Source organism: Chiloscyllium punctatum, chromosome 3 (genome assembly GCF_047496795.1).
Source record: "Chiloscyllium punctatum isolate Juve2018m chromosome 3, sChiPun1.3, whole genome shotgun sequence".
Classification (NCBI taxonomy): Eukaryota; Metazoa; Chordata; class Chondrichthyes; order Orectolobiformes; family Hemiscylliidae; genus Chiloscyllium; species Chiloscyllium punctatum.
In genome coordinates this window covers 102,868,955-102,893,123 of record NC_092741.1, presented here as the reverse complement: position 1 = coordinate 102,893,123, position 24,169 = coordinate 102,868,955, and the positions used below count along the sequence as shown (strand labels likewise).

The following is a 24,169-nucleotide window of genomic DNA, read 5'->3' as shown; positions in this document are numbered from 1 at the left end:
CATTTCCTTCTCCCTACATTATTCTATATGTCTGTATCTCTGTCAGCTCTTGGGATTGTTAGAACCTTAAGGTGATATTTAACAAAGATAGAAGACTTGCTTTCATGTAGTATTTTTCACATCCTGTAGACAATCCACAGTGCGTCACAGTCAATTAGTTACTTTTAAAAATGAGTCATAGTCGTGTGGGCAAATGGGATTCCCAATTTATACACAGCAAAGTTTTATACAGAGTAGTGTGATAAATTACAGATACTTTTTTTGTTCTTAGCAGTATGAGAGAGAACCATTAGTTGGGATATGGTGCTTACTCCTCAGCTCTTATTTGACAAAATGTTATGTGAGATCATTGTTCAACATAGGTTAAGATCCAATCTAGTAAACCAAACCTCCAACAGTATGGCAATCCCTCTCTAAAAACAATTGAAATACCTGCCTAGATCATATTCTCAGATTCTGAATGTGGAGTCTAAATTTACCAATTTCTAATCTAAGACAAGCATGCTTGGAAGCCTCTAACAATCGTTTTTGTTGACAGGAACAGCAAGATAATGTGCACAATTTTAAAAAAATCATTAACAATGCAATTCTTACTGGCAAAACCAGCATCGATTGTTCATCCTTAGTTACTGTACTTAGATCTTTTTCAAAATCTGGTGTTAGGGGTTTAATGAAATTTAGGTGGCTTGCAAGGCCATTTCAGAGTTTGGTTAAGAGTCAACCACATTAATGAAATGAAGTCCACATTCGCTCGCATTGGTTATAAACTTCTAATTTTTTCCTTAGCCACTGACTCCATCCCCTCTTGTGACCCCTGCTATATTAAATGTTTCATGACCTTGCTATTTTGCTTTACCTTGAGTTGAGTTTCCAGCCCCATAGCTGGTCCATTAATGACTTCCTACTTCCACTTCACGACTACCTCGTCTTTAAGCTGCTCCTTAACTGCTTCCTCCTTTAAGATTCGATTAAAATCGGCCAAGGTATCTGTTCTAATGTTTCTTTATGTGAAATGTGCAACACCTTGGGCTGTGAAGCATACAATATAAATGCAAATTGTTGTTGTTATGGGTGTGGATTAAGTAGATTTGTATTTACAGCTCTCCAGCCACATCATTGCCATTTTGTCAATACAGTTTTTACTCCCAGATTTTGCTTTAAATTGTATGTCAATTCTCATCCTGCAAATTGGGATTTTAACTCACTTTCATTGGATTATTAGACCATGCTCGGGGTTATCTATCCCCTAACATAACCACAAATGTACTACTTATAAAAACTTTTCTTTCTAAATCATCTTGTGAAATTTCTTGACATCGACATTGTTTTTGCCAGATGGACTTTTAAGATATGTAGAAATCTGACTCTGTGGAGTTTGCGCATTCTACCCGGGTTTCCTCCGGGTGCTCCGGTTTTCTCCCACAGTCACAAAGATGTGCAGGTCAGGTGAATTGGCCATGCTGAATTGCCCGTAGTGTTAGGTGAAGGGGTAAATGTAGGGATATGGGTGGGTTGCGCTTCAGCGGGTCGGTGTGGACTTGTTGGGCTGAAGGGCCTGTTTCCACATTGTAAATAATCTAAGAATCTAATCTAATCTAAAATCAGATATACATTAGCATCTTACCATAACATTTCAGCACTTTAGAGTGTTATTATATTTTACCTCAACCAACTTGCAAAAACTACAATTTTTCAACAGCAAATTAATGAGCGTTCACCACCTGTTTTCTATATAGAGTATATAGTGTTATATAATTGGCTGTGTAAGGGATTAGATTTTTGTACAGAAATATAAGCATTGTATTTCAGAAAACAAATTCATCAATTTGTGACTAATTGGTCTTATTTTCCAGTTTTAAAAACTTAGCTGGGTAATATTTGAATTTGACTTTATTTGGACCTTGTATTTGTAATTCTTTCAAAGTTTTATTTGTTTTCAAGTGATTCTCAATTAGTTTAGATTTACTAATCTACAATGGAAAACTATTAAAATCTGCAGTGTGTGGAACAAAAGTGCTTCATTTTTATAGTCAATTTTCAAAATTTTCTTTATTCCCACAGTAGATTGAAGTTTCCATAGATTTTCCCAACTTTTTTTGAGTTAATGGTCCATAGGTCCTGGTGTCCTTTATGGAAGTAAACAGTTTTTAAAATTCATTCATGGGATGCAACCATCGCAGACTGGGTGCATATATCCTACAAGAATGCGGTGCTTAGCCCCTTCTTGAACCGCTGCAATTCATTAATGTGAAGGTACTCCCACAATATTGTTCGGGAGGCTGTTCCAAGATTTTCACTCGGGGACACTGAAGGGATGGCAGTGCCTTAATAGTTATGCATCAAAATTAGCATGGGCTATACATTATATGTTCTGATTCCTTTATAATTCAGAATGAAATGGCAAATCAAATTTATTAAATGACTGCTGCTTACATAAAGCCCAAGCAGATCTTTCACTTTCATCACTATTTTAAGTTGTCTGTGAAACCCAAAATTATAATGTATTTTTATGTATACATCTTCTCTGTTCCTTAACAGTGTATTTTGTAATTTTTGCGTGGGGGAGCCCACCTCGTCCACACCAGTGGTCTTTTCAATGGCTTTTCAATTTGCTAGCTTCAACAATTGCAAACGGTATAAGGAAACATTAATAAACCCGGTAGGAAAATTGTTAGCTATGCCAGATAGAGTTGTTGATGAGATGGGCTTTGGGAAGGGAGGAGAGGTAGTGATTCTTGTATTTCATGATATTGAGCACTGACCACTATATTTGCACACCAGTTAATTACTATCTACTCACCTTCTTTTGTCAGACAATACCATTCATCTTAAATATATTCTAATAGTCACCTAAGAAACATCATTACTCATAGTGCACTTCAATGATTTGTATCAAGATGATATCTGGTATTTACCAAGGCATTGCAAGACAGAGTTATTTTGAGGGCCTTAGATGATCAAACATAAAGGAGTGGAACTCAAAAGGTTTATGAATGGCATAAAATTTGTGTTACACTGTCAAGCATATTCATATTTTTTCCGTGATAGTGTATTGTTTACCTTTTCAAGAGTTCCCCATTTTGATAGGTACACTTTGCAATAAATTGAATATAAATTTACATGGAATGACTGAACTGCGTTTAGCTTTTTAAATATTAATTGTTGGCTCGGTTAAGATAAATTCTTAAAATATTCTTAGAAGAAAGCAGCAATTCAATGCTAAATGTGGATAAACGCAATATTAATAGAAATAATTAATCAGATTAATTATTTAAAAGCATTTTTGAACTTTTGTCTATGTGAAATGATGGCACACTGTCAATCTTTAAGTTTGTTGAGTGCTATAGTGTTAATTGGCAACTATCGTAATGCATTCTTGGTAAAGGTAAAGGTGCCATAAGTAGTTTTAATAGGACATTTGACCCAAGGGTCACCAAGCCTCAGGCAAGGGGAGAAGTTGAGAAGGACACACTATTGGCATTACTTTTTATCACAACCCAACCACCTTTAAAGCGGTAAACAATGCTGATAGGGTAATCAGATATGAAAGTAAGATTAACATAAATTATTGCACATAGTTATTTTCAAAATGAAATTAATTGCAACTGATATTTAAGTACCATAGCCTTTCTATGTAATTTATTGATTATATCTTAAGGTTTTGCTCATAGTGGTGAAATTTATTTTCTCTCAAATTGTTTGTTTGCTGATAGCAACTTTCTAGTGACAGCTAGCCCTGATAGGAAGATCAAGTTCTGGGATCTCAGAAGAACATACCAACCAATCAATGAAATCAAGCGTTATTTGAACACAGAGGTTGCTTGGTTGCTTCCATGGTGTGGAGTTATGGTAGCACAGGAAAATTGCTATGCTGCGTAAGTGTCAACTGTCTTTGGACTAACATTTAAATGTGAAAGTTGGTTTATATAATAATTATTGCATAGAGGGAAGTGTTAATAAGCTATTTACTTCCAGCTAATTAAATGGGCAGCACGGTGGCACAGTGGTTAGCACTGCTGCCTCACAGCGCCAGAGACCTGGGTTCAATTCCCGCCTCAGGCGACTGACTGTGTGGAGTTTGCACGTTCTCCCCGTGTCTGCGTGGGTTTCCTCCGGGTGCTCCGGTTTCCTCCCACAGTCCAAAGATGTGCAGGTCAGGTGAATTGGCCATCCTAAATTGTCCGTAGTGTAGGTAAGGGGGGGTAGACGTAGGGGTATGGGGGGGTAGACGTAGGGGTATGGGTGGGTTGCGCTTCGGCGGGGCGGTGTGGACTTGTTGGGCCGAAGGGCCTGTTTCCACACTGTAAGTAATCTAATCTAATCTAATCTAATCTAATCTAAATTTTCAATTTTTTAAAGTCAGGTCTTCATAAATATATATATGTACCAATTTGCAATGTGGAGTTACCAAATAAAGGATCACTAAAGAAATACAAACCACTTTTATTTTAAATGATGTACAAATAAAGCAAGGGTGATGTGGGGGAAAAAACAGTTTCACTTAATGAGTACTTAGGGTATGGAATGTATTACCCTGAAATCTGTTGGAGACCGGTTCAATTAAGGCATCCAAGTGGCCATTGGATGATCATTTTTTAGATTAGATTAGATTACTTACAGTGTGGAAACAGGCCCTTCGGCCCAACAAGTCCACACCGCCCCGCCGAAGCGCAACCCACCCATACCCCTACATCTACCCCTTACCTAACGCTACGGACAATTTAGCATGGCCAATTCACCTGCCCTGCACATCTTTGGACTGTGGGAGGAAACCGGAGCACCCGGAGGAAACCCACGCAGACACGGGGAGAATGTGCAAACTCCACACAGTCAGTCGCCTGAGGCAGGAATTGAATCCGGGTCTCTGGCGCTGTGAGGCAGCAGTGCTAACCACTGTGCCACCGTGCCGCCCTAAAATGGTGTGCACAGGTATATGGTGATGAGGCAGGAGATTTTCCGAGGAATTAGAGGGATCAAAAGCCATAATAATTCTATTATTCTGTGATTTAGGTTATTTATGAATTTAATGAGAGTATTTATTATTTAAATAATATAAAATTGATTTTTGAGTTAGCTCCTCAAGGGCATTAGGTAAAGCAGGAATCATCAGATTTAAAAATCAAACTAAACTAACAAGAATGTAATAGGTTTTGTTTCTTGTTTTTTTTTATAGACTTATTTCTATTTCATCCCCTAGATAAAATTCAAAATGTAACTTTTCATTGTCCATCTATCATTTTAATTGCAACATTTATGTATATAATTGCAGCATTTAGAGTCATAGAGATGTACAGTATGGAACTAGACCCTTCAGCGCAACTCATCCATGCAGACCAGATGTCCCAACCTAATCTAGTCCCATTTGCCAGCATTTGGCCCATATCCCTCTGAAGCCTTCCTATTCATATACCGATCCAGATGCCTTTTAAATGTTGCAATTGTACCAGCCTCCAGCAGCTTATACCATACACGCACCACCCCTCTGCATGAAAAAGGTGCCTCTTAGATCCCTTTTATATCTTTCCCCTCTCACCCTAAACCTATGCCTTCTAGTTCTGAACTCCCCCCTCATTCATTTTATAAATTGAGAACAGAAAGGATTTTGAAACATGTATCATATTTATTGGCGTGTGTATAAAAATGTCGTATATAACATTTGAAGTATACTGATGACTGGTCTGATCTATAATAAGGTTCAGAAGCTGAACAAAGTTCTAATAAATCGTTTAGTCTGTCTGCCATTACACTGTGAAAACCACACACAAACTTTATATTGCTGAAACTATATATGCTCATCATATCTACACCAGACCTAAGAAATCTATCTGTTACAGATTTGGACTCAGTGGAATTCACTATGTAGATGCTGGTTTTCTTGGATTTAAGCCATATTTTGCTGCACCAAGAGCAGGAACAGTATGGGTAGGTTTATTTATTGTTTTATAGTCAGTAAAGTATATTTAGAGCAGTTGCTTAAGAATCTAAATGAAGTAGAGGAAGATAGCATTTTAAGTACAAATACACAAATCATTAAACATCGAGACATTGATTAACAAGGCCCTTAAAAGAAATGCACAATACTTCATCTCGGTTCTAGAAATAATGCCTAACTTGTTTCAGTCCTGGCTGAGATCACATCAAGAGTACTGTGTATAATTTTCATCTTCATGGTATTAAAAAAAAATATTGAGGATGTAAAATCAATTTACAAGAATGATACCAGAATGTGGAGGTATCAGTCACAAACAAGATGATAAAACTTGTCTCTTGAGAAGTAGATGATCTAAACACGGTCTTTGAAGTGGTAAAAGGTTTTAATACGAAAGTCACTGATTTTTCTGCTTATGGGGAAGAACAAAATTAGAGACCATCGATATAAGTTAGAAATTAAATAAAGAATTCAGAAGGAATTTGTTTATGCAGGCAATAGTGAGATGTGGAACTTTGTACCTTGGAGAATATTTGAAGTGAATGGATTAGATTCAAAAGCGAGGAAATAATACAGGAAAGATATTTTTCTAGTCAAGGGCAATTGTATGTTTTCACATGCTCTGAAGATTTTACTCATTCAAAAATATGAAAATAATATTGTTTATTATGGCCATCTTAAGGTAATTATAGAACATAGCTGAAAATGTGTTGCTGGAAAAGCACAGCAGGTCAGACAGCATCCAAGGAGCAGGAGAATCGACGTTTCGGGTATCAGCCCTTCTTCAGGAACCGATGCCCGAAACGTCGATTCTCCTGCACCTTGGATGCTGCCTGACCTGCTGCGCTTTTCCAGCAACACATTTTCAGCTCTAATCTCCAGCATCTGCAGTCCTCACTTTCTCCTCGAAAATTATAGAACATAGAACAGTACAGGCCCTTCAGCCCTCTATGTTTGTGCTGGTCTTTTTTCCTACTACTAAAATCAGTCTAACCTACATACCATTCATTGTACTGTCTTCCATGTGCCTATCCAAGAGTCCGTAATGTATCTGACCCTACAACCACTGCTAGCACCCACCAGTATGTGTAAGGAACCTACCTTTGACATCTCCCCTAAATCTTCATGTAATCACCTAAACATTATGCCCCCTCATGACAGACATTTCCAGCATGGGAAAAAGTCTCTGGCTATCCACTCTATCAATACCTCTCATCATCTTATACACCTCTATCAAATCACCTCTCATTGTTCTTCACTCCACTCCAATGAGAGAAGCCCTACCTCCCTCAGCCTTTATTCATAAGACATGCCCTCCAGTCCAGGCAGCATCCCGGTAAATCTCCTCTGCACCCAGTCTAAAGCTTCCACATCTTTCCTATAATGAGGTGACCAGAACGGAACACAATATTCCATATGTGGTCTAACCAGTGGCCTATAGAGCTTCAGCATACCCTCGCAGCTCTTAAACGCAATCCCCCTGCTAATGAAAGCCAACTCACCATATGCCGCCTTTATAACCATATCAAGTTGGGTGGCAACTTTGAGGGATCTATGGACATGGACCCCAAGATCCCTCTGTGCCTGTAAACTGCCTTTAACTCTGTAATCTGCATTCAAATTTGACCTTCCAAAATGAATCCCTTGACACTTTTCCATCTGCCACTTACCAGCCCAGTTTTGCATCTGGTCAATGTCACTTTGTAATTTACAACAGTCCTCCACACTATCCACAACTTCACCAACATTTGTGTCATCGGCAAACTTACTAACCCACCCTTCCACTTCCACATCTGAGTCATTTATAAAAACCACAAAGAGCAGAGGCCCCAGAACCGACCCCTGCAGGGCACCATTGGTCACCGAGCTCCAGGCTGAATACTTTCCTCTGCCACCACCCTCTGTCTTCTATGGGCCAGCAAATTCCGTATCCGGACAGCTAGATTTCCCTGTATCCCATGCCTCCTTACTTTCTGAACGAGACTACCATGGGGAACCTTATCAACCGCGTTGCTCAAATCAGTGGATACTACATCTACTGCTCTACCTTTATCAGTGTGTTTTGTCACATCCTCAAAGAATTCAACAATGTTTGTGAGGCATGACGTGCGCCCCTCAAAGCCATAGTGACTGTCTCTAATCAAACTATGGTTTTCCAAGTAATCCTAAATCTTGTCTCTCAGAATCCTCTCCAATACCTTGCCCACCACAGACCTTCGACTGACTGGTCTCTAATTCCCAGGATTATTCGTATTCCCTATTAGTGAATTTGTACAATCTTACACATTTTTTAAACCAAAAAAAAATGTTCTGTTCTATATCAGATCTGTCCTTGCTGAGTTAGCTTACTGAAAAGAGCAAAAATGGATCTGTAAAAGCAAGTGATTTGGTGTCATTTGACCAATTTTGCAAATTTCTGCAATTGCCTTATGAACAAAGATTTAAAAGTCCAGGCTATTTAGCCTTTTTAGCTGTGAGGTCATGCACTTTGGAAGAAGAAACAAGATGAGGAAGTTTTTAATAAATGGCAGGACACTGGGTAGCTTAGAGGATCTTGAGGTAATTATTCAGCAATACTTGAAGTCAGCAGAGCAGGTGAATAGTATTGTTCAGAAGTGATTTGGATATGTGTTTTCATCAATTTTGGTATAGAGTATAAGAGAAAGGAGATAATGTTGAAGTTATACAGAGACCACAACTGGGATACTGTGTGTAGTTTTGGTCACCTCACTACAGGAAGAATGTGATAGCAATGGAGTGGGTACACAGGAGGTTCACCAGTATATTGCCTGGGATGGAGAAATTGAGCTGTAAGGAGAGACAAGATAGGCTTGTATTGTTTTCTGTAGAGCAGAGAAGACTGAGGGGGCACATAACTGAGATGTGTAAGATTATGAGGGGTATGAATAGTGTGAGCAGCTGTTCCCATTGGCTGAGGGGTCAGTCACAAGAGGGCACAGTTTTAAGGTAAGGGGCAGGAGATTCAGAAAGGATTTGGGAAAAAACTTTTTGACTCAACGGGTATTGGGAATTTGGAATGCATTACCTTAATAACCTTTTAAAAAAATTTAGATGGATACTTGAAATATCCTAACATTCGTGAATATAGGACATCTGCAGGAAATTAAGATTAGCGCGCTTTTAGTGGTAGTTATGTCAGTGCAGGTCTGATGGGCCAAAGTGCCTTTCTTGCGCTGTATGAATCTATGATTAAAACAACCAAAGGATATGCATTTATTTAATGCCTTTTATGATCTCTGCATGACCCAAAATGTGTTACCCCAGTTAAGTATTTTTTCTGAAATATAGTTGTTGCTTTAATAATGGTGATGATTAATGTACTATAGTAAGTAATTGCACAAATATTTTCTGTCTCTGGTATCTTCTAATTTCTTAACAAATATCCCTTTTGTCTGGACTGCTGGTCCAGGAAGTAGCTTTTTCCAGGAGCTGCAGGAATTTCTCCAATATCACTTCACTGGAGGCTCACTGATGATGTTACCTAACATGGTGACAAAATGTCTGAGAACAAATCTGCCTGTTCAGTGAGCAAACTTGCAACCTGATCCACAATCTTTCTCCAATACAATTTCTCTTATAACATTTCTGTGCCCAGGAGCCATTATATCCTTGTTGAACATGGTTTAAGTTGGAAATGCAGCAAAACTGTTGAATTGACCTGCTTTATTGGGGCTGAACATGTATCTTTCCCGACTTTGTGCCATTGCATATTATCTTGCATGTGAATTATTAGTATACAATATTAATAACTTACCTCTGTCCCTGCTGCACTTTTTGATTTAAGATGTACATGGTTATAAATCTGTCTAAACTTAGTGTTTTTGAAATATTTCTCCTCATTTCAGGGAAAGGACATCCCCAGCTGATTAATATTTGGTTAATTCCTGTCTTTATATTTTGTACACTGGTCTGATACGATTTTGTTCTCATTTTCTGCTTGTAGAGTATTTCTGGCTCTGATTGGTTGAATACCTGTGTTTCTGGAGATAACACAGGAGAGGTGATGGCGGTAATCCTTCCAGATTGTATGAACAACACAATGAATATCAAGCGACCTAATGAACGCCGTTTTGTAAGTATATGTTACCATTTAAGGTAGAGATAATGTTTTTCTTTGTAAAGCCACATTTTTCAATAGGTAAATACGTTCTTCAAAGAAGTTATCAGGGGTAGGCAGGAATGTGGAGTAATCAGGTCAGTCAATATCTTACTGAATGACGGAGCAAACTTGAGGGGCCTATTACTTTTTTCTATGTTTGATGTTTATGGCACAATTCACAACCATTGAAAGAAGCTAATTTAGTAGCAAAGAGCTTAATTTGGCAAGTATGTAAAACAAAATATAAACTACATTTAAAAAAAATGCCAAACTACAAGCATATGAATAATAATTAGATAACATTTTGTTTTATTCAAAGCCAATAAAGTAATTTTTTTTAATGTTATCAAGCTCATGTGCTAAGATTACAGCAGTGATGGGTTTTGATTGCATAAAACATAAAGGAAATGTTCCAGGGAAACAATTTCAATAAATTCCAGATAAATTTTCAGTTGTTGGGTGCATTTAATCATATACATTTTAACAGCAAATATGCACATTGGGTGTGTAATTAAATCTCTATCTAATGTGTATCTGCAGTCTTCCTCTTTTCTGTGCAGTATAGGCCTCTAGGGGCATGGAAACTCAGATATTTCATCTCAAAGCACCACAAGTTTATAGTTTTGATAATTAATTATTTCTTAAGTTAACTAAGAATTATTCAACTGACTAAACATAAATGAATCACTGAGGAATACACATCCTGTTCCCCAAGTTATTTATAAAAGTAAGCTTAAGTATCTTTAATATACTCATCTTAATGTATTGCATTGTTAGTTATTCACTATTATTTTTGTGCAGTCTGTTTATAAAGCTGACCTCATTCATCACAGTGCTGCTAGTAACATGTCAGCCTCCTGCTTACATCAAGAGAAAGAGGCCAATGTCGAAAAGCATTCTTCTGAAATGGAGAAGGAAGATTCAACTTCCAGCCCTGTCATTGAACCAAAGGCTTACAGTGATACAGTGAAGAAATACTACCTAATGTTTGATGATACTGACCTGGTGAGCCAAAAGTAGATGTGTATCATACTTAGTTCAGTATTGTGCTGAGTGGCATTTGCATTAGGCCTTGCATAATATGCTAAGTGTTTATGTGACCGTGCAGATATGCACTTATGTATGGCTGTGTATGTAATTCCTGTTTCTCTCCCCTTCAAAATGTCTTGTAATAGTGGTATATAGGAAGGTTTTAAGTTTTTATCTGCTGGAGCCCTAACAATGAACATAACTTTTAAAAAATCTCTTGTAAGATAGTATTTGAAAAGGATTTCAGTGTCAGCAGCCTGTGGATTGTATTTTAATATGTAATCCTTTGGTGCATAAGGAAAGAATTACATTGGATGCAACCCATTAACCAAGTGCCTGAGCTGAAATATTTCAACTGTTCAGAACATGCATTACACCAGTACAATTAATCTCATCAGGTTGAATTCTTCACCTGCATTGAATTGTTGTTTGAACTTGAGTAAGTATACCTATGATTAGGAGGACTATGGGATTACATTTAACTTCTCAGTGTCAGCTTTACTCTCCCACTATCAAAATAAGCTGCCTATTAAACAGATTTTCTAACCAAGCAGTTAATTTTGAAACTTCACTGAAATTTTTTTAAAAGTACCCTTTCAATTTAGCTAGCTCGTCAGGTTGCTTTATATAAAAACAATTGATTTTATCAAGAGAAGTGATGTTAGTCCTGGGGAGAGTTATAAAAGGATATGAGGCAACATTTTTTTTAACAGAGTTCAGGTTTGGGATGAACTGCCAGTTTGAGCGGTTGCAGGTATCGTTACAACATTTAAAAGACATTTGGATATGTACATAAATAGGAAACGTTTGGAGGTATTTGGGCTGAATGCTGGCAAGTGGATCTCGTTTAGTTTGGCAGGTACAGTTTTGCACAATCAGAAAGAGCACTAAGTTGCCCCACAAGAATAAAGTAGAAAGCATTTTGGGCTGTTTTTGGGATGCCTTAGAGCAGTGCCTGGCAAATCTGCTGCATGCCAGTTCTAATGGAGAATCACCAGACTTGGAAAAGTTGACTCTGCTTTCTCCTCACATATTTTGCCAGACCTGCTGAGTTTCACCAGCAATTTCTGGTTTTGTTTCAAATCTAGCATTGTCATTTTTTTTTAATAGTGAAGAACTTATCTTTGCTGTTTTGAAGCATGTCAGAGTTATTGACTGTTCAATTTTGGGAACTAATAAGGAATGCTCCAGAGTTACATCAGGAGATTAAGCTTGTTGCTATGAAGCTTGTTGAAATAAATCTGAAAGATGGGCTAGATTATGGTGGCAAATGGGATGAGGCCATAGAGAAGAGTTAGATGTCAGGGTAGGAGAAGGTAAATGTTCAGGTACTGAGCAACAGCAGTATGGGTAGAAGGGAGAAGAAGAATAGTGAAGGAGTTAATCAAATGTTCATAGGGCTGAAATATTTCTGTCCCATCTTTTCACAAACTGATTGATTGTGTTTGTTATATGTGACCCACATTTCTGATGACTAATTTACATATTGTTCTGCTTTTGGAATAGAGACCGAGCATGATACTTAGTGAAGGACCCAGTGTTGCCATTGTCGTGACCAGACTGTTCCTGAGCAAAAGCCACCCAGTTGAATAGTTGATGACAGTGGGAAGATACTGGAGCTAGATTTTGCTGTTGACATTTTTAAAGTAGAGGCATACAACTTGGAAATAGACACTTCGATCCAATTAGTTCCCATATTCCAACTATGTTCCCAAACTAAACGATACCCACTTGCCAGCATTCAGCCCATATACCTCTAAACCTTTCCTATTCATGTACATATCCCAATGTCTTTTAAATGTTGTAATTATACCTGCAACCACTAACCCTGACAGTTCATCCCAAACCTGAACCTCTCTGTGTAAAAACAAAATGCCCCTCATATTCCTTTTTAGACTTTCTCCTCTTGTCTTAAAAATATACCCCTAATTTTGAACTCCCCACCCTAGGGAAATGACACTTGCTATTCACCTTATCTGTGCCCCTCATGATTTTATAAACCTCTCTATAAGGGCACCCCTCAGCTTCCTACGATCCAGTGGAAAGGTTCCAGCCTATTATTGTAACTCAAATCCTTCATCCTCAGCAATATCCTAGCACAGAGGAACCTCGATTATCTGAACAAGGTGAGGCCTACCTCCCCGTCCCATCCGTATAGCGCCCGCCCACCCCTCAAACCCAGACCAACCCCCCCACACCTCCGTCTGCCCCAAAACCAGGTCCAACCCCATCCCTCCCTGCCAGCCCAACCCACCCCCGCCCAGTCCACCCTTCAAACTTGACCCCCCCAGGTCAGCACCCCAACCCCGTCTGCCCCCCAACAACAAGACTGCTGCTGCTGCCATCAGTCCAGGACTGTTCTCGGCAGCATTTCAGTAAGCCAAGTTCATTTTTAATCACTGTAAACAAAAGACTTAATCAGTGTTGGAAACATGTCTTTGATGTAATGTTGCTATTGGCACCTCGAGATCTCCTTTGGATAATCCGATATTCGGATAATCGAGGTTTCTCTGTTAACCTTTTCTGGGCCCTCCAATTCAATAATATCCTTCCTTTCGCAGGGTGTGTTTCTGTTTCTAAAAAAAAACTACATTTAGTAAAAACTAGAGTTGGTTCATAGTTGGTGCAACGAATTTTCTGGAAACTAACCAAATTGTTAACCAGATTAATAATAATAAAGAAGCAGCAATGAATGTTTTAGTTGTCTGCACGGCATTGGATAGTGCTATAACTGATGAGATTGAAGGTGAAAGTGAAGACAGATGATATTATGACTTCAGTCTGTTGAATTCAAGGAAATATTTAATTACCTGTAGCAATTTACCAATTTCAGTTGAAATTTTCATGAGAATGTTAAGAACTCTAAGACATGAGAGGGGCAAAGATGTTGGTAATGAATGAAGATTTTAAATGATATACTTCGTAAAAGGAAAAGCACCCGATTGGTAGCGAAGTCAGCATTTGCCTTGAAACTAAACCTTGACACTGATGAAAGAGGTTGAACGGTGCAAATGATGAAATAACGTAATAATAAGACAAAGAACTGCAGATGCTGAAGATTTGAAACAAGAGCAGAATTTGTCAGAGAAACTCAGCATGTCTGGCAGCATCTTGTGGAGATGTTTCAAGTTCAGTGAACCTTCTTCAATTAATATTGTCTGGGAGTGTTTGCAGATGGCAAGGTGCTGTTGACTATGAGCTGTGTTTGTCAGTGTCGTATTGTCATCAAAGATCCCTAAGACTAAATAAACATAAATGTTTTTAATGAGCAAAGTTTTTTTTGGAGGCAGATATGAATTGGCTGAAGTATCTGTGCCTTGGTAGGACTCAGGATGCTGGCCCAGTACCATCACAGGGAACATACTGGTAGAAATTGTCTTGACACATTTTACTCTGATGTGCAGTGGTGTACTAATTATAAGCTATTCAACCATGCAGACACTTATACCATTGGTATTTGCTGTTGATAAGCCAAGATGTACAGAATCTTTTATTGTATGAGCAAAGTATATTTGGTCATTAATGTATATGTATAGCTGCATTCAAATGCAAAGTGATGTGAGTTAACATTGGTAAAGACTTCAGACCGGAGGTAATGATATGTTTTATTGCCCTTTGAGTTATGTAAAGAGAAAAGCATTTGCAATTCTCTGGGTTACAGTCAACAGGAAAGCAGTGGAGAGGAATAGAGTACAACAGATGGCAAACTCTAGGCTGAGAGAAATTCATATTTATATTAAAGAAGGATGAATCACTTAATCAGAGTGCCTGTCAAATCAGCCATTAATGCCATCATTCGTGCCTCATTGAAATGACTGGCTTTTTAGTAGACTGCTTGTTCTTAGATAGATCAAAGCTGCTCACTGAAGTGCATCACAAAGGTAACCAAGATAATAAATGGTGTTACTTTTCTCAACTTTAAAGATGCCTAATTGCAACAGTAAATCCAATGACATTTTCAAGATTTACTTAATTCAGAAGCAAATCCCAGTAATTGCACTTTTAATTGAGCTGACTCTTTTTAGGCATTTGAAGATTAACAGTTCAATAAGATGTCAACCAATGTCAAATTCACTTGGTTACCACGTGGTTAATTATCTTTCCCAGAAAAAATGTCCTGTGCTAAATATATAGTCTATTTAGTAACAATGGCATATTATGCCTTTCTTTTTGGTAGTTGGCTGCATCAGCAAAGGTGAAGAAGTAATTTGGGTAACTCTGTTTTGCATCATTAAATCAGCAGCAGCTAAGCAGATTTGGTATGATACAAATGTGGGTATGTATAATGTAACCATCAAATAATATAGTTTAAATAGATACTGAGCCTGCACATTGAGGGCCCATGCCAGTACAGCCAAATGGACCCCAGAAGTGTCAAGACAAAGAACTAGGAAGTAGTCTCTGGCAAGTTCAGAGCAGAATAGCTTCAATATTTCCAGTGTTTAGCTACAGAAATGCTAGGTCATCCCAACTTGACCACTGATGCAGCCAAATAGGAAGGCTGCGGGGATTAGTGAAGGAGTAAAATTATGTATCATTCACAAATATGTACTATAGCTAAATGCATACATATGTGCGCACATACACCCAAATATCAATAGTATTACGAATATGTATATGTGTTTGTGGGAATGTATGCATATTTGTGCATGTGTGTTTATAATGGCTAAGATTTAAATTACATATCAAACATAGTAAAACGTCCCAAGGAGCCAAAGGTAATAGGAATAAAAGACTAAGCTATAGAAAGGGATAGGCAGCATCCAAGGAACAGGAGAATCGACGTTTTGGGCATCAGCCCTTCTTCAGGAATGAGGAAAGTGTGTCCAGCAGGCTAAGATAAAGGGTAGGGAGGAGGGACTTGGGGGAGGGGCATTGGGAATGCGATAGGCGGAGGGAGGTCAAGGTGAGGGTAATAGGCCGGAGTGGGGTGGGGGCGGAGAGGTCAGGAAGAAGATTGCAGGTTAGGAAGGCAGTGCTGAGTTCGAGGGATTTGACTGAGACAAGGTGGGGGGAGGGGAAATGAGGAAACTGGAGAAATCGGAGTTCATCCCTTGTGGTTGGAGGGTTCCCAGGCGGAAGATGAGGCGCTCTTCCTCCAACCATCGTGTTGCCATGGTCTGGCGATGGAGGAGTCCAAGGACCTGCATGTCCTTGGTGGAGTGGGAGGGGGAGTTGATGTGTTGGGCTACAGGGTGGTTGGGTTGGTTGGTCCGGGTGTCCCAGAGGTGTTCTCTGAAACGTTCCGCAAGTAGGCGGACTGTCTCCCCAATATAGAGGAGGCCACATCGGGTGCAGCGGATGCAATAATGATGTGTGTGGAGGTGCAGGTGAATTTGTGGCGGATATGGAAATGTCTCTTGGGGCCTTGGAGGGAAGTTAGGAGGGAGGTGGGGAGGTGTGGGCGCAAGTTTTGCATTTCTTGCGGTCGCAGGGGAGGGTGCTGGGAGTGGAGGTTGGGTTGGTGGGGGGTGTGGACCTGACGAGGGAGTCACGGAGGGAGTGGTCTTTTTGGAACGCTGATAGGGGAGGGGAGGGAAATATGTCCATGGTGGTGGGGTCTGTTTGGCGGTGGTGGAAATGACAGCGGATGATACGCTGGACATGGAGGTTGGTGGGGTGGTAGGTGAGGACCAGTGGGGTTCTGTCCTGGTGGCGGTTGGAGGGGCAGGGCTCAAGGGCGGAGGAGCAGGAAGTGGAAGAGATGCGGTGGAGAGCATCTCCACTGTCTGGGGGGAAATTGCGGTCCTTGAAGAAGGAGGCCATCTGTGTGGTACGGTTTTGGAACTGGTCCTCCTGGGAGCAGATGCGGTAGAGACAAAGGAATTGGGAATATGGGATGGCGTTTTTACAGGAGGCAGGGTGGGAGGATGTGTAGTCTAGGTAGCTGTGGCCCGATGTGGCCTCCTCTATATTGGGGAGACAGGCCGCCTACTTGCGGAACGTTTCAGAGACACCTGGACCAACCAACCCAACCACCCCGTAGCCCAACACTTCAACTCCCCCTCCCACTCCACCAAGGACATGCAAGTCCTTGGACTCCTCCATCGCCAGACCATGGCAACACGATGGTTGGAGGAAGAGCGCCTCATCTTCCACCTGGGAACCCTCCAACCACAAGGGATGAACTTAGATTTCTCCAGTTTCCTCATTTCCCCTCCCCTCACATTGTCTCAGTCAAATCCCTTGAACTCAGCACCGCCTTCCTAACCTGCAATCTTCTTCCTGACCTCTCCGCCCCCACCCACTCCGGCCTATCACCCTCACCTTGACCTCCCTCCACCTATCGCATTCCCAACGCCCCTCCCCCAAGTCCCTCCTCCCTACCTTTTATCTTAGCCTGCTGGACACACTTTCCTCATTCCTGAAGAAGGGCTGATGCCCGAAACGTCGATTCTCCTGTTCCTTTGGATGCTGCCTGACCTGCTGCGCTTTTCCAGCAACACATTTTCAGCTCTGCAGTCCTCACTTTCTCCTTATAGAAAGGGATATTAGGCTAGATGTCCAAAAGCTTGACCTAAGGAGCATTTTAAAAGATTTGAGGTAGAGAATTTCAGAAATATGAGGAAAGGTATTTGGAAGCACATCTGCTAGTGAAGGAGTGCTAAAAAGCAGGCATGCTCATTACAACTGAATTGACGGCATAGATTTAAGATTGGAAGAGGTTATGGAGATAAGGAGGGGATTAGCAATAGATGCTTAGAAAACCAGATGAAATTGAGACATTGTTGGACCAGGAGCCAGTGTGGGTCAGCAAGTTAAGTGCTTATATGTGAATGAAATTTAAATTAAGATACAAGGAGTAAAACTTTGAATGAATATGTTGGAAGGTGGGAGATCAGCCAGAATAGTATTGGCATAGCTATGTCAAGAGATACAAGGCAATGATGAGGGTGTCAGCTGTGATAAGGTCAGATGCAGGCTATGTTTTGGCGGTAGATGTTGCCAGTTATGATATGCTATGCAGTCAAAATATCACCGAGCTAGAGTCAAATTCATCAAGTTTGTAAACTGTCTCATCTTAAGAGTTTAAAGCTGAAAATGGTGGGCAGGAAATTGAGATCATGATGAACAGCAAAGACAATAATTTGTCTTCCTCAAATTTGGTTGGTGGAAATTTCTACTTGTCAGTATTAAATGTCAGACAAGCAGACTGATAATTTGGGAACAGTAAAAGGATCCAGGAAGCTAGTAATGAGACGGATCTGAGTGTCATTGGCATGCATGTGGTATCTGAAATTTTTGCATCTCTAAGCCATAGTACATAGATTAGAAATAGAAGCAGGTCAAGAATACGTTCTTGGCAGGCTACAGAGGTAACCATGTGGGAGTTCAAGGCGAAGACTTTACATATTGATATCTAAGAATAGAATTAAACAAGGAAGGTTCTATTCATCTGAACAACAAAGGACTGATATGATATGATAAGTTATCTCTAAGACTGAGGATAATGAAGGTGATTAACTTATGGTCACAAAGAATGTGAATTGTAACGTCAAAGGTCAGAAATCTGATTGGATTGATTCAGACTTAGAATTGCCGAATAGATGAGCAATATGCATTTTAGGACTTTGAAAAGCAAAGGGATTTTGAAGGTGGAATGAAAATTAGTAAAGACAGAGTGAACAAGGATAGGTTTTTGAAAAGCACAATAACATCAGGTTTAAAGAGGGTGGGACAATATCTGCTGTGAGGTAACCATGAACAATATCAGCAAATGTGGAGCCCAAGAGAGGAAGTTAAGCGATCAACATTTTGGTTGGGATGGAGTTGAGGAAGCAATGGGTCAGCATCATGGATATTCAACAACGGTGTTCTGGAACCCAACCAGATGTGGTGTTAATGGTGAGGTCAGTTGAATGGATAGCCAATATACAAAATGAGTACTGAATAGTGCTCCAGCCGTGAAGGTTCAAAGTGATAGGGGCAAAGCAACCATGCTGCTTTGTTGTATAACCTTTTGAACTTCCTGAATGCTTTTGGAATTGACCTCATCCAGGCAAGCAGAGAATATTCAGTTACATTCCTGACGTGTGCCTTGTTGGAATGTGGACAGGTTTTCAGGAGTAGGGAGGGGAGTCATTCAATGTAGAATACTCTGTCTTTGCCCTGCTCATCTAGCCAAAGAATTGTTCTCTTAAGTTTATGGTGTTTGCCTCCTATCCTACCTAAAGCCTATCCAAACCTTTGATGAGGGATTTAATAGTATTAATGACACTGAACGTGAAGGGAGAATGCTTTGATTCTGTTGTTGAGTTAGTCAATGGTTTGCAGTTTTTTTGTGTGTCACAGAGGTTAGTCACCACATATCAGTACAAGCCTGAATCTTGTCTAGCTGTTGCTTTATCTGAGAGGGGACTGCTTCAGTATTTGAGGACTTGCCAATGGCACTGATCACTGCAGTCATCAGTAAACATCCTTGTTTCTGACCCTATGGTAGATGGACTGTTACTGATAAAGCAGCTGAAGGCGATGGGTATTCAGTATGCTGACAAACTCTCAGTGATATCCTGGGACTGAGAATTTTGGTCTGTGTATGCACCTCACCCTCCCTCTCTCACCTCACGCACTCTCACACTCGTGCACCCATACTCCCACGCACACGCACACTCATGCACCTGCACTCTAACTGGATATATATCAATACAATTAGCTTTATTGCTGGGACTACTTCAGTAAAACTTAATGTAAAGAAAAGCATAGTGTCTTTCAGAATGTTACAAATCTTTTTACAATCAACGAATGATTTTGAAGTATCACCTAAGTAAACTTCATTGAGTGCTTCAAGAGTTTATTAATGACATACATCACCTCCAGCCCCCACCCCTAGATTGCCTTGATCCATAATAATTCACCTATCATCTCTGCAGGTCCATGGCAGAGTCCATCTCCCTAGCCTGCACTCATCACTGGAACATCAGGATAACAAGGACATCTAAATCAGATTCCTATTCATTGAGTTTAGCTCTGCCTTCGATACCATAATTCCAACTAAACTCCTCTCCTAAATTTTAAGACCTTAGGACTCTGCTTCGCTCCACCCAGCCCCTTGCAACTGGATCCTCAACTTCTTGACCTGCAGACTGCAATCTTCAGGAAGCGGAGTGGAGGACATGCCCCTGTCCGAATCAGTGGTGCTGAGGTTGAGTTGGTCAAGAGCATCAAGTTCCTAGGAGTAAATATCACCAACAATCTCTCTTAGTCTATTCACATCAGTGCAGCAATCAAGAAACCACATCAACAGCTCTACTTCCTCAGAAATCCAAGGAAATTCTGCAAGTCCACAATGACTTTTAGCAATTTTCATAGATCGACCCAGAAAGAGTCTTATCTAAATGCATCTTGGAATGACAACAGCTCTGCTCAAAATCACGAGAAATTACAGAGTTAGGAACAAAGCTCAGTCCATCATGAAAACCAGATTTCCTTCCATTGACTACTTCTACACTTCCCACTACCCTAGGAAAGCAACCAAAAAGATCAAACATTCCATTTATACTCTTTTCCATCCACTTTTATCAGACAGAAGATGCAAAAGTTTTAAAACGCATATGAAGACATTTAAGAACAGCTTCTTCCTTGCTGTTCTCAGACTTATGAACAGACCTCTCACATATTAGAGTTGATCTTTCTCTGCACCATCTCTGTAGGTTTTTTTTGCTACATTTTGTAATTCTGTTGTATTACCCTGATGTACTTCGGTAATGTAGTGATTTATATGGATAGCATGCAAAACATGCTTTTCACTGTATTTCGGTACATGTGACTGTAAAAAATCAAATCAAATAAATTAACTGTGGATGCTGAAAATCTTATGTAAAAACTGAAAAACAATACATCAGGCAGCATCAGTTCTAACAAAAGAACACTATCCCAAAACATAACTTTATTTCTTTCCCTATAGATGCTACTGAATATTTCCAGCATTTTCTGCTGAAATAAATTCTAATAATGATATTATTTTTGTAATTCTCTATAGTAACTTCTTTTGCTAAAAACAAAAGTTGCTGGAGAATGTTATGTCTGGAAGCATCTGTGGGCAGAATGCAGAATTTCTGTTTCAAGTCCAATGATTATTGGATTTTGAAATTCATTGAGTTGGGGACAGAGAGGGATAAAACTAAGACTTTAACTGAGTATAGAGCATTCAGCATCAAAGCAGAAGGGGAGAAAAGCCAGTAAATATCTGACAAGTTGTAGAGTCAGGGGAAAAGGTAGAGTACAAGGGAAGGGGAGGATGTGGGTACCTCTGAGTTGTTCCAGCTTGCTTTCTGTTGCGACTTGAGTGTTAACTCTGCTTTCTTTCCACATATGCTGCCAGACTTGCTGAGTTTCTTCAGCACTTTGTTTTTGCTTGGAAAAGATATGTGTCAGTTCCTAGAATCCCTACACTGTGGAAACAGGCCATTTGGCCCAACAAAGTCCACATAAACCGTCTGAAGAGTAATCCTCCCAGACCCATTCCCCTACCATATCACACTAAATTTAGCCTGACAAATCACCTAACTTGCACATTCCTGAACACTATGGGCAACTTAACATCACCAATTCAATTAACCAGCACATCTTTCAATTTTGGGAGGAAACCGGAGCACCTGGAAGACGCCTATGCGCACACAGGAGAATGTTCAAAGTTCACACAGTCATCTGAGGCTGGAATCAAATCCAGGTCCTGGCGCTGTGAGGAAGCAGTGCTAACCACTCTGAAGCAGGAACTTTAAAATGCAATAAATCAATTTGTACTGATTTGTGTTTTTAAAAAAATAGCAATTTCACAGCATTTTCCAATCATATGCCTTCAAGTGTAAGATATTTTTACTCAGTTGTAGATTTAAAATTTGGATACAACAACTTTTTGTCAGAATTGAACTGCTACACCACTTAGAATGTAAATGTCTAATGTTGGGTCGATGGTCTATGTATTAGATACCTTACAATGTGCAAGTTCCATTTTTATTTAAAATACTTTCCTTATTTCATAGAGGAGTTTCAAGAATATGGTTTCCAGAGAGCCTTTTAAAAGAATACAAAAGGTAGACAAAGCAAAAACACATCCTGACCGAATGCCACTGGAATCTGTATACAAGGTAAGTTGTGTATCTCTGCTGCAATGTGTATGATGAGAATCAATATCTGCAACAAATTACATTTGCTATTCCAAAATAATAGACAAAGGTTCACTTATTTAAAATGCACCTAACATTCCAAGTCAAGAGGAGTTGAAATGGAAGTATGAAGTAAGCCTGTACTTTAGAAACCATGCTCAAACTAAATCCTTGTATATAACTCCATCTCATTAGCTAGTCAATTCCTAACAAGCTCTAGAGAATCAAAGTCAATTACTTTGTGATCCGACAGTATCTCAAGCAGGGTCAGTTGATTGTATTGACAATTTATATACTGTACCATGCTATTTGATATCAACCGCCTTTAGCTTTTGTTTTAGTGAGAGCACCAAAACGTAGTAATACAAAGATTTGTGAGGTTTCTCCTCTTCAGCTGCAACTTAGTTGCTATGCACAGTGATCTCGACTTACTTTTCAGATGCTATGCTATAAATGCCATTCATTGTACCATTTATAAACCAAAACCTTCTAAATAGGGCCTGTACAGAAGATTTTCATAAATCTGTGCCAGGCAGTGGATAAGCTATGGTCTGTGCATTTTGGGATGCCACATTATAACAATTAATAGTTTTCAGATCACGGTTTATGTTGGCTAGGGATGACGTGCTAGGACTATTCCAAGTAGAACAGAGTAGACTAGGAGAAAATGTAATGAGAGTTTTATTTTAGTTATGAAGGTTTTTGATGAGTGATTTGGTTTTTAATTTTCAGTAATGAAGAGTGGTTAAGAGGTTGTTACACAAATAATTGTTAACAAATATATTGGACTAAATGCAATTAAAACTGTAAAGAATTCTAAGGATTTTAACAATGACCCGACTGATAGGGGCCAGCCTTAATATTGTTACAGATACCTGCTAATCTTTCTGATGCTTGTGGAGATACCAATAGCAAACGTGCAAAGTAACACTTGCCTACATCCTGGCCCTACATTTAGTTATCCATGGGAGGAACGTGAGATCAGACAATGTAACATAGTCCTACAGCACAGAGAAACTGGTCCATGCCAACCAAAATGTCTGTTCATCCTAATCCACTTCCCTGCATTTGACCCATATCTTTCTAAGTCAAGTGTGTGTGGTGCTGGAAAGGCACAGCAGGTCAGGCAGCATCCGAGGAGCAGGAAAATCGACTTTTCATCAGTTTCTTAATGACTCTTGAATCTTATCTCCAGCATCTGCAGTCCTCATTTTCCCTATATCTCTCTAATCCTTTCCTATCTATCTATTTGTCCAAATGTTTTTTAAATGTTGTTCATGTACCCGCCTCAACCACTTCCACTGGCAACTCATTCCATGTGCAAAACCTTTTTACACCTTATTTGTTTAAAAAAAAAAGTTGTCCCTCAGGTTCCCTTTTATTCTTTCCCCTCTAACCCTAAACTGATTACCTCTAGTCCTCGATTCCTCAATCTTGGGAAAAAGACTGAGTGCATTCACCCTATCCATGCCTGTCACAATCTTTAGCTCCTCTATAAGGTGCCATAAACTCCTAAGCTCAAAAGAAAAATGTCCTAGCTTGTCCAACCTCTCCCAACAACTCAGACCATTGAGTCCAGGCAACATTTGTATAAATTTCTTCTACACTCTAGTGCGGCCTCACCAACCTCTATACTCAGTATCCTGACTGATGAAGGCCAGTGTGCAGAAAACCTTCTGCACTGCTCTGTCTATGTGAATTCTAAAAGGACACAATCCTTTTATCGATTTGCATTTCACTAGAACTGTTTTATCTGGGAGAGGCAAAATAACATGACAAAATCCCAGCACTGAATATTTCACTTAAATCTGCAATTTAACTTTACATGTTATTTCAAACTGATACAGATACATTCCACAATCGCATACATACTTTAATACCTGCATACACTCTGGAAAAATAGTCAGTTCTTCTATAACGTGATGCATTTTTGTGCAACCCCACCTTATAGAAAAATCATGCTTTAGAAACAGCACTTAAGTATTG

At 39.6% G+C, this 24,169-nt stretch overlaps 1 protein-coding gene across 2 annotated transcripts in view; it reads left to right on the top strand.

Moving 5' to 3' along the window:
• The window catches only part of gtf3c2 (general transcription factor IIIC, polypeptide 2, beta), a 144,450-nt gene that overhangs the window by 115,560 nt on the left and 4,721 nt on the right, over positions 1-24,169 (top strand). For both annotated transcript variants that reach the window (XM_072557740.1, XM_072557749.1), the window contains 5 exons: positions 3,714-3,875; positions 5,835-5,922; positions 9,894-10,022; positions 10,851-11,054; positions 22,061-22,165. In XM_072557740.1, the coding sequence (XP_072413841.1) occupies positions 3,714-3,875; positions 5,835-5,922; positions 9,894-10,022; positions 10,851-11,054; positions 22,061-22,165 (688 nt within the window). The remainder of the gene's footprint in view (positions 1-3,713; positions 3,876-5,834; positions 5,923-9,893; positions 10,023-10,850; positions 11,055-22,060; positions 22,166-24,169) is intronic.